Below are 11,432 nucleotides of genomic sequence, written 5' to 3' on the forward strand. Positions count from 1 at the left end.
ACATGCAAAAAGAAAAAAAAACAATTCGACTGATGGCGGCTGTGGTTAATTCCTAATCAGAATGATGGACAGCAGGGCCAGAACAATACAAACTAATGGCTGTGTTGCTGATCACTTTACCCCTTGATTAAAGGCACCCAATTATGGCGCAGAACAGTGTCATAATTATGTTTCTTAATCACATCCAGGAGGTTTAATTGCCTTAACGATGTGTTTCATTAAATGAATTTAGGTATTATAGTAGACAGTTTTCATACAGAGTTGTTTTCAAATTAACATAATATTAGACATCGTCATGGAAATTGTTTTAATAATCATAATTAGACGCACCCAGGCTTTGTCTGGTAAATGCTGAGAGACAGGTCTCCTCCTGCCTGGGGGCTGCCCCGGTCTCTTCCCTCCCTCTACTCCCACTCCCAGACTGGGAGGGCTTCAGCTTCAAGGCCCTTTGCTGTTACATTTTCTGAAAAGTTACAGGTTCTGATTAATCTTTTTTGATGGCAAGTGGAGCAGAAAATACCCTCCCTCACCCCCCACTAAGTTTGATGGCATTTAGGGATATCATTATGGGCTGAGGCTACACAGACCAAAACGCATTTAGCAAACGGCCTACAGAGGAAACACTATAACTTCACCATCACTGTCTCTTTAACCTCCACCACAATAAAAATCAAACCTTCTAAATTTGAGGGCATTATTAAAGTCCAAATACAAGCCTATACAGACATTCTTTAATAGAATCAACGCCCAACCCAATCCACACATACTCCCTTACAAATCTCATTAACAAGCAACACTAGAACATTAAAAAAATCTCTATGGGCATTGTTTACGCATATAATTCAACCTGGTTGATTCTTCTGTCACAAAAAAAAAAGCAGGGGGAAGAAGCCACAATACAATCCTTCCTCAGAGAATCCAAATCCATTGCTTTTCCTTGGCTTTTAGGAAGTTGGAGATGGAAATTTTGATAAAAACTCTTTAAGAAACTTTACCCTCTCTGATGGGCCCTGGCATGGTAGTTAACAATGCCATACAGAGTGGGAGAAGAATTCCAGGGAGGGCAGGGCCTTCAAAGTTCGTGCCAGCAAACAGGAGCTCTGGACCTCCTCTGGGTCTCACCACTGACCCCATTTATCAATCCTCCAATGACCAGGCCCAGCCATCGTCCTTTAACAAGTAAACAAGTGAACTAGGGCTGCTCCTAATTGTGTATCCCTGACAAAACTTTAGTTCCACCTTCTCTGAAACTCCTTTCTTTTTTGTTACCTTTCAAGCAAAGAGTAACACAGAAGGGAGGTGATTGCTCCCTCCACAAAGCACAGCATAATGAAATGTTTGATCAAAATATTTTAATAAAGATTCTCTCTGACATAGATACACATACAAATGGTTGTACATAGCTGTCATAGTCTGATTGACCTATTTAATATATATATCATTCTTTACACATCCAAAACCCGCCAATAGATCCATCATAGCTCCCCACTCATCATCCAACCTGACAAACTGAATTAGTATTATCTGCAAGGAGTGGAAAATAGCAGGACTCCATTTTTAAAAAAGGTTTTCTTGATTTTCGTAGGATAGAAAGGCAGGCAAACAGCCATGCAAACTAAAACTGAAAGCTCGCTTTGGGTAAATAGCTTCTTGCTCTTCCTTAGTTTTATTTTATTTCTTTTAAAAATTTTTTTAGAAAAATAACAAAGGATTTCACACCATAGGCAAATCAAACCAGTCTTTCAACTTAAATAATTCTCCACAGTTAAAATAACTTATATATGTATACATATATTAAAAGCAATTAAATTAGACCTTTTAAAAATGCACAGCACAGCCTGGAAAAATATTTGCTTAGCATGTTCTTACTTATAGGATCTATTGCTGTGATGTCTTTCCTTTTTAGAATGCAAAGGAGTCCCCTTTCAAAAAAAGAGATCAATTCATTCATCAATTAAGAATACACCTTTCCTGTAATTTTTGGACTGAAGCAATTTATTAAAGCTCAATTTAAATACAGGGATGATGCAGCTGAAGATATCCAGGTGACCTTTGATAAACCTAAGCAGCTCAGATACATCAGTATGTCTCTTCATATTTGTTGGCAAATAAACCCTTTTAAACACTTGGCACACAATATAAGTTAATCTATAAAACAGAATTTTAGAGGCATTAAAAAAAAATCTGCACATAAGACCCCATGACCTTAACACAGAATAAATACTGTTGATGTGGAAGGGTCATTGAAGAATAACAAATAAATACCATGAATCGTTAATACATCATTGCAGAGTGGAAAGTAACAAGGTGCACATAAATATTTTTAAATGCAATTCTGTCAGCCATAGTCAGTTTTTTTTTTTAATATCACTCTTGCCAAAACTTTTGAGCATTTTCACAGGATTAAAGTTCAGAGACAATAAAAAATACAAGTCTTTCATAGCAACGTGTCTCTTCCTGTTTTTGTTTTTTGTTTTTCTTTTCTTCATTTAAATAAATCTACATTTCAAGTTTTTCTCCTGGCTCAGAATCAAAATTTATTTTCAAGTGCCCTTTCTGATTTGTCTGAATGAATATTCCGTGCCACAAGCCACCCAACCCCGGACGACTCCTCTCCCCCTCAGCACTGGCCAAATTCACAATTATTAGTAGGATTACTATTTTGCCACGTAATACTCTCCACGCTTAATAACACCTACTTCTCAACTTATTTTTTACCCTTAAAGGAAAACTCTGCTTCCTCGCGGTCTAGGCTGCCACCAAAGTTGCCACTTTTCCGAGAAAAAAAGACATCCATACTCTATCCCAACTCCACCTCCCTCCTCCCTCCCTCCCCACCCCGAAGACCGAGATTCTGGGGATGTCGAGGCCAGAAGTCCCGTTTGTCTCTGATAGTTCTCCGCAGTTCTCGCCTCTGCTTTTGTTTTCTCTGCAAATGTTTCACGACTACGAGAGGACCAAATAAAGGGGGGTGGGGAGCAGCTTTTCACTCTCCTCTAGCTTTGGGGTCGGTCTTATGTTTTTCGGGGGGTGGGGGGTGTTTAAGGCTTCTCCGTGCACTGTTTGCAGAGGCTGGAGGAGACGCTATTGAACAGGGCGCACTTCTCCGGGCAGGTGGCGGCCGGGGGCAGCCCGGCGCTGAACGGGTAGCCGGCAGCCTGCTCGTAGGCGCCGAGCGCCGGGTGCAGGGCAGCGGCCGCCGCCGCCGCCGCCGCGGAGCTGGGCAGGGAGGCGGCCGAGATGGCCTGGCCCTGGTTGAGGTAGGCGACGAGGCGCCGCATCTCCTCCAGGGCCTGCGCCTGCATGAGGATATAGTTCTTGGCGAGCAGCAGCGTAGCGATCTTGGAGAGCTTCCGCACCGAGGGGCTGTGCGCGTAGGGGATCACCGCGCGCAGCTCGTCCAGCGCGTCGTTCAGGTCGTGCATCCGCCGGCGCTCCCGGGCGTTGATGTTGAGCCGCAGCGCCTTTTGCTCTTTGGATTTCTTGCTGCTGCTGCCGCCGCCGCTGCCGCCGCCGCCGCCGCCACTGCCCCCGCCGCTGCTGCCCCCGCCGCCGCTGCCGGCCGGGCCCCCCGGGGGGGCGCTGGCGCCGCCGTGGAGGTGGGCGTTGGAGCAGCCTTCGGCCGCCTTGACGCCGCCGCCTCCCGCGCCCGGGGAGGCCCGCGGGTCGGCGCCGCCGGCCCGCAGAACCAGCTCGCAGCGGCCGTCGCTGTCGTCGTCGGGGCTCTGCTCGCCGCCGCTGCTCTCGGCCACCGAGCCCCGGCTGGCGCTCTCGCCGTATTTGAGGCACAGAGCGGCCCCAGCCGGCAGGCTGCTCAGGCTAGGTTCGCCCCCAACGCCGGCGGTGCCCACGAGCAGCCCGGGGACGCCCACCCCGCCGCCGCCGCCGCCGCCGCCTCCCCCGGGCGGCGGCAACAGCAGCCCTGCCCCTTCGGGGTCAGCCGGCTCGAAGCAGCCCAGAGGCGACGAGGAGGAGGACGCCGGGCGCTCCCGAGGCGGCGGCGCCAGGGACAGGTCCATGCTCGGGGGCGGGGAGCGGAAAGCCGCCTCCAAGCGCTTGGCGGCGGAGGCGCTCAGGCTCTTGTGCAGGAAGAGGTCGTCTTCGCCCGCGGCGGCCGCGCCGAGGTGCAGCCCGCGCTCCATGGTCCAGCGCCGGCCGCCGCCGCCTGGGCTCGGGAGTCGGGCGGCGCCGCAGCCGCGCCCGAGCCGGGCTCTGGGGCTGGTGCGCGCGTCGGTCCCGGTGCTGCTGGCAGCCCTCTCCCCTTCTTTTTCTTTTTCGCCTTCCCCCGCGCTCGCCGCCTCCTCTTCTTCTTCTTCTTCGTCTCCAGCCGATGGTGCTGCCTGCTGGGGCTCACCATGGGCCGCGGCCCCGCATGGTGGGAGGGTGGGCGCGGAGGGAGTGGAGCCGCCGCCGCCGCCGCCGCTCTGAGCCCAGCCCCGCGCCTTCTCTCCGCACCGTTTATCTTGCTTGGATTCACCTTCAAGAGATTTCCGGACCCATCAACCAGCCGCCGCCACAGACGGGGGAGTCTTTTACATCATTATCTCTGAGTAGGTTATTATGAAGAAGAGTCGCCTGTTGGGACAGAGCTTTCTACCCAATCAGGTTAACGTTTTAATTAATAGGATTAAAACGGTAACAAACAATCGCAGGCGCTATCTGGCCGCGAGTCTGAATAGTTTCATTTCCCAGGTCTGAAGACAGGCAGCAGCTAGAGCTTTATAAAAGGCGCCTGCTCCATTATTCTGCCTGCCATCTGTATACACAGCTTAGCGCATATGTTTGCAAGGCGCTGGGTCCTGTTAGTAACCCAACAACTGCCTTTAGCTTGACATGTGTGGCGACTTTCACTCATCAATGAGCACACTAAAAGCCCTACTTAGAGCCGAGGATGTTCTTTGCTCCTTCAGCAAATTGTAGATCGGCGGCGAAGCCTGGGAGTCCCGTGGAAAGCAGACGCCTCCCCCCACTGCACCCCCCTCCCCACTGCCCTTCCCTCGCCACTACTGTCTCATCCTGTGCTACATGACCCTTTCCGGGGGAGGCTGATACTCCACCCCTGTTCCTAGGATGACTCTGGTCTGGATGTGGAGATGGGATTTTCGGGGGGAAGTGGTGTCTCCGCTGGCTTGCCCCAAATTCACCCAAGATTCTTAGTAAGACAGCAAAGCGATCGCCCCCCCCCGCCCCCCCCCCGAACACACTGCCTTATTCCGCCCCCGCTCACCCACTCCCTGCCCATTTCCTACCCGGACTGAGGCGGTGCTGGGGGAGAGGGGAGAGGAGGGGTGGAGGAGGAGAGAAAGAAAATGAAGATCGAGTTGCGTATGCAGCCCATTAGATTTTTTTAAAGGGAGGGGGGTGCTTTTGCAGCCGTCTCCAAAGAACGGCTACAGTGATGGTGATTAATGAAGCACAGGATTTCCTAAACAGGAAGAAACTGATTGCTCAAACTTTCCTCAAGATGAAAATCCAGCTGTTTCGGAAGAGTCAACTTCACCGGTAGTCAGATCGTCTCACACACCAAGGAGGACATTTGTGCACATTTATTTACCCAGAAACGTAGCCGCCATAGCTAGGAAGCCATTCAGGGACATCTGGGTCTGCCTCGGTTCTTAGAGGGAGAGGAAGGCGAAGTGTGAAAACAAGTGCTCCTCTTCGGATGGGAAGTGGTACACGCGGTCTTCCAGCTCCTGTGTCCCGTATCTGGGAGCACATGGTATTTAGCGGCTGGTTTTCATCCTTATGACATAAGTAAAAACAATATTTCCCAACACCCTCCAGTAAATCTCTCTTATGTGGCAGAATTACTGAAGCTTATGAAATTTTTGGTTTCTCTGGTTTCATTAAAAACCTTTTAATTGTGGCTTTCAGAGTTGGCCCCAGGTGTTGGACTCTTTTCATTACATTTTGCTCTAATGTGATGAAATTCTAATTCTCTCCTTACCATATGGTTAAATTTCCCCACTGAGAATTAGTTGAAAAAGGAGAAATAATCTATTAATCTCTGTAATAGATTCACAAATGAGGTTCGCCACAGAACCTGTTTTTGAATGGTAGTATCAGAACAGTTGGGCGCCTTATTTCATAAAGGAGGGGTGAGGACGGCATAGAAACGTCTGCATTTTCACCTGAGGAAAACGGGCCCAGCGGTATCTTTTCAAAATAATTGCCTGAGATTCAGTCTCACCGGGACAGAAGTGCTACGCAGTCATCAGCTACCTTCGTGCCTTGGGATTGACTGGATCCCAAAGATTGAGAAAGAGCAGGCGAGCTGCGGGACGTTTTCCAGCCTGGGACCCGGGCCGCCGGCTCTGGAAGGCTCGAGCCGGCCCACGTGTCTCGCCTGGGGACCCCAAAGCACGTAGACGTGCGGGGCGGCCCTTCGCTCACCGCTTCCCTCCCGCCTCCGTCCCCCGGCGCGCGCAGCTATTAACCTCCAGCTTTAGGAAGCTAACGACACGCTCCTGTTACTGTTTTTCAATTAGCAGCTTTGTTGTCACCGGGCTCATAAACAAAGGTTCTCTGTAAACATAGGTGAGTCGTGTGTGCCTGATACTAACTGACCAAAGAACTCTGGCCACTTAGGGGAGGACCGAGGCTGGCACCGTCGTGCCTCTGGGCGGAGTGGAGACACGTTTCCAGTGTCTGACTCGATTCTCCCTCCGGCTCCCCTTTCTAGAGCGCTGGCACTTTCCGCAGGACGCCTGTATTCCTGCCGGCCACTCAGTGGGCACTAGAAGGGTGAAGGAGCTACCATGTCCGGGCCGGGTGGGAGCTATAGGGTTTAGCTACGAGCGCCACATGGGGCTATGCCCTGCGGGACAGGACTGGCCAAGCTGGGGCCACCGCCGAAAGCGGCCAAGATGCCGCTAGATCCGCGACCCCCGACAGACTCCGGTCCTGCGCCGCTGTCAGATAACTCAGCCCCGAAGAGCACCTCCTGGCCCTTCCCGGACCCCACTTCCACGCCCTCCTTCCTCTTCCCCCGCTCCCCGCTTCCGCCATCGAAACTTCCGGAACAAACTTTTGCGCAGCTTTATTTCACTCAGTAGGAGCCCCAAACCTCTTTCCTTGGCGGTTCAAGAAAATCCCCCTGGTCTCCTCGGAGGAGGTGACTGCTTAATAGTCCCTGGAAACTTAGATTTTGGAAAGTGCCGAAGAATTTATAGGAGCTTTAAATGTGGGCCTTATAACAACCTTCGGGGAATGGTCTTTGAGGTTTATGCACTCGTAAACTTTTGCTGATTGCTTCTGGGAAGTTGTCAGGCACTTAACGCTGCATTTATCTCACAGGGCAATGAAAACACATCTGCCCGGTGTCTCGTTACCTGGTTTAATCGTCGCCAGCCCTAAGTCACGGCCTAGGCTCTTTCTCCTCACTTGAGTGATCCCGCCGCCTGGTTTCGGGCCAGTGAAGGGCTAACGTCACCTGCTCACTTAGCACCCTCTGGCCGTAAGAGCTCCAGAAAGCTCTGCGCTTGAACTTTGCTCTGTCAAGAAGAGGGGAAAGGGCCTGGGTTCCTGCTATAACTAGCAAGTTGTAAGGAGAGCAGAGGAAAAGCCAAAATAAAAAATTTCTGGTTGCCTGGGAAGAAAGGGTGGGAAATTAGCCCGCGGCCAAAACTTCTGACCCACAGATGACCCCTGGAAATGAAACATTGGAAGCGAAATCCCCTGAGTCTGTGCAGTTTCAGAGAAGGTCAGGGTGAGTTACCGAAGCGATTGGGGGACAGGAAACGCAGGGGACTGTTTCCTCTGCCCAGTCATGGTGGGGCAGCTCAGGCCACTCCGTGGTCCAGACGGTGGGGTGGGCGCCATCGAGGGACACCCAGCAGGGCGCTCTTGGTACTGGGCTGGTTGGCGCATTGAGGCTGGTTGGTAGACACATATCAGGATAGGGAGCATTCTTGGCCGAGTGTTGAGTACCAAATTTACAGACGCCAGCGCATGTTGTGCAAAGATGAATACAGTTTTGTTACAGCAGGAAGGAACACACCTACGGCTTTGAAAGGACTCTTAAATACTCAGCAAGCCGCACCGCATTGAAATTACAGAGCTATTGAGTTTTAGACCAAACTAATTTTTTAGGTCACTTACATTTCTTAGTGATCGTCTTCCTTAATATTTGCTTGAAATTTGAAGTAGGAACCCACGTAAAATCAGAACGGAACACGATCTAATTCGTCATTAAAGAGCAAAGCCAGGAGTTCCTCTCTGTTATTTTTATAGCCCTGATAAACAGCTTATTACTTATCTAGATTTAAAAGTTAGGAGAACCCCAAAAGACTGGGATTTGAGTATCTGTGTTTTCTGAAAGGGAGAATTTTCCTTGTGTGTCTGCATTTCAATTTATCTATCTGAGAACATTCTAAAAAGTAAAAAGCAAAGTTTGGTAAAAATGACATGAACTTTCGCTTGGGAGCTGCTCAGGAAAAGCACATTCCCTGAGAGTGACGGAAACCCTCTGGGGGCTGCGCATACCCTGAGGCGGCGGAGTCCAGCCTGGGAGGTCGCGTCAGGCAGGGACTGCGGCGACCCAGAGGGACTTTCTGTCGCAAAACCGCGGAGGAGTACTGGCTCCGAGCCCTCCTCCGCCGCGTCCAGCGCGCGCAAGCAGGGCGCGCCCCCAGTGCTCAAGGCCCGTGCACCCTTGGCCGCTCTCCAGCCCCAGTCAGAGGCACGGTGACCTTGAAGTTGCATTTGCCTACCCCCCGCCCTTCGCCCGCCCCACGCCGACTGGTGGCTCTTGGGTCAGCTTGAAGCCCGCACAGCTGAGGTTCATCATCCTGCGCCCCCGCCGGGTTTGGGAACGCAGGATCTACTTGGTGGCGGAGAGCTTCAACCCCATTAAGGTGAAGTCAAGGCTTTCGGCCTCGTTTAGTCATCAATATTTTCTTACCCTCTTGGCTAGGTCCCTCAAAGCTCACTGCAGAGAGATGCTATGGGTCCACGTGTGTGTTGGGGATTGGCGGGCCTAATGAGGAGGAGGGCAGCGAGGGTGCCGGGGCCCTGGGAGCTGGACCATCACTGGCAGTGCGCCAAGGGCCCCAGCCTTACGATTGATCTGAAGTTCTTGGCAATTCCAAGTACTTCGACCTTGGAAAAGCAGGAACCTGTTGATATAAAGTTATTTCGGGAAGATTTTCCCTTTGTGTATTTTAAAGGAAAGAGGTTGATCCTCAAGACTGTTTGGCGGCAAGTTGTTTGAAGTTTGAACAAACGTTGAAGGGAACCGCTCAGCCCCCAGACAAGCAGCTTTTTCGGCGAGACGGCGCGCCCCACGCGGGCGCGCAGGCGGGTGCCCGGGCTCGCAGCGAAGGGCTCACCTGGCTCCCGAGGGATCTTCCCATTGCCGCCACTTTTAAGGGGAGGGGCACGGTATAGCGAGAGAAGACTTTGGCGCCCGTCTATCACTGCTGGGACCCCAGCGATCGGGTAGTATGCACGGATAGAGGAAAACTTGTGAAAAGAGTTTCTGAAGAATTCACTCCCTCCTTCGTACCTGGACGTACTCCTGCGTTCAGTGACACTCCCTAGGGACTGATAATACTTGTGTTACACGTGTTTCTCCTTTCGAAGCTTATCTTTATCGAATCTTGAAAAACATTCGATTTTTTTTTTTTTTTTGGAGAAAGAAAAATTGTTGGGATAAAAAAGTGAACACGTTTAGGGCTTGTCTGCTGTCCACGAATTAAGGAAGAAACAAACTAAAAAGGGCTCAGTTCTGCTTTGGGATTTTAGCTCTGAGATTTAAAACCCATAGCGCCATCTCCTGGCAATGAGGAGAATGTAGCGGTGGATGACAACAGCATACTTAAATGCTGAATATGAAATATTCAAATATGGGAGACACACTTTATTTTACGCCTCAAAAATTATTTTAGTGATAAAGTGATTGCGATGACAAAAGATGAGCTGGAAGTTTATGGTCATTAAAGGTTGCTAGACACAATCCTGGAAGCTAATTATTTGTGAATAGAAGTTTGTGTGTTACATTTACACACACATTGTTTTTATAGATTGGGATATAGTTATTATTCTAGGGACTTGTGATAAAATATGATTCTTTAACTTATCATAAATACATAATTTGATGGAAGAAATTAAGTCTCAGATTAATTTCTAAATCAGGATCTGAACTAGTTATTTTACACAAAAAAATACTGTAACTTTATAAATAACTCAGTGCTCTCAGGCATTAATTGACTAGTGAAAAGCAATTGCTGAATTACTGTTCGGATACTTTAATCACCAAGACATTTCTCGTTCAAGTATGTGTTTATTCAGTAAAAGCAGTTCTCTTGGTTTACTTTTTGTGGACGATGCTTATGCTTACCATATATGATAGAAAGGAGATTACTGTGAACTGATGGTGTGTTGAGACATAAATTTTCCTCCTAGTTCCTCATTGAATTTTGCTATTCAACATTAGTAAAGAATCTGCCCCATTTTTCTCAATAGCCCTTCACTTTAACAGTCTTATCATCTCACAATCTTTCAGAATGTCTAATTTAGGCTTTCTGAGCCTGAAATTTCATCTGAAGCTAAATCTTTTTCCAAAAATTTAATGCACGTAATAGAACCATGGATACCTAACACTTTCGTGAATTAAAATATTTCTAAAGTATGAGTATTTTTGCAAGCTTTGCTCCCTTTTGTAAGATTGAAATCCAGTATAGAGATGATACCCCAATTAAGAACATTTCTCATCTATGATGATATGCCCAGGCCAGCTGCTTGAAATACAAATAAAAGTAGATATGCCTTTTGTAGTGTACAAAATATTATGAATATCCTTCAAAAATATTGTAGATCAAACAGACAAATGTAAACTTCACTTCAGTTGAAAGATTAATTTTATTTGATTAATTAAAGTGAAGCCAAATATTTGGACTCATTTACTCTGTCAATGTAAGCCTTCCTGTTTGAAAGAAATTTGATTATATATAGGAGGAACTAGATAAACAGATGGTTAGCTAGAGAGCTTTTCACAGTTGAAATTTTTAAACTTAACATGGATAAGTTTGACACCTTCTCAAACATCTTCGATGAGGTCATTTGATCTATTCTAGCAATGCAGTATTGCTGCACATAATCATTTTAACTTATGTTTAAGAAACATTTGACTTGGTTTTCCTATTAATGTATTTGGATTAAAACTGTACTGTTTTGAGTTGTCCACTTGGAAATACATACACACACATTTGTGCTGTATTTTCACAGTGGTAAGCAAATGTTAAAAAAGGAAATCAATAGCGGCAAGGCATCATAAGAGTGCCTCAACATAAAAATAACATTCCTCTGATGAAATGTTTCACTGAGACTACCTGAAGGGGGCCATCGTTTGCTTACAGTGACATTGGCAGGCAAACCAGGATATCTGTCTGTTGTCCTGAAATGCCTGTGTGGAGAATGGATGATGTTACCGT

General features: G+C 48.4%; 1 protein-coding gene across 1 annotated transcript; it reads right to left on the reverse strand.

Annotated features, from left to right (window-relative positions):
- Positions 1 to 1,337: 1,337 nt before the first annotated feature.
- Positions 1,338 to 5,183, reverse strand: BHLHE22 (basic helix-loop-helix family member e22). The gene has a single exon (XM_067712216.1). The coding sequence runs from the start codon at positions 4,140 to 4,142 to the stop codon at positions 3,042 to 3,044; it is 1,101 nt and encodes a 366-aa protein (XP_067568317.1). The 5' UTR covers positions 4,143 to 5,183; the 3' UTR covers positions 1,338 to 3,041.
- Positions 5,184 to 11,432: the final 6,249 nt, after the last annotated feature.

Source organism: Pseudorca crassidens, chromosome 17 (assembly GCF_039906515.1).
Source record: "Pseudorca crassidens isolate mPseCra1 chromosome 17, mPseCra1.hap1, whole genome shotgun sequence".
NCBI lineage: Eukaryota > Metazoa > Chordata > Mammalia > Artiodactyla > Delphinidae > Pseudorca > Pseudorca crassidens.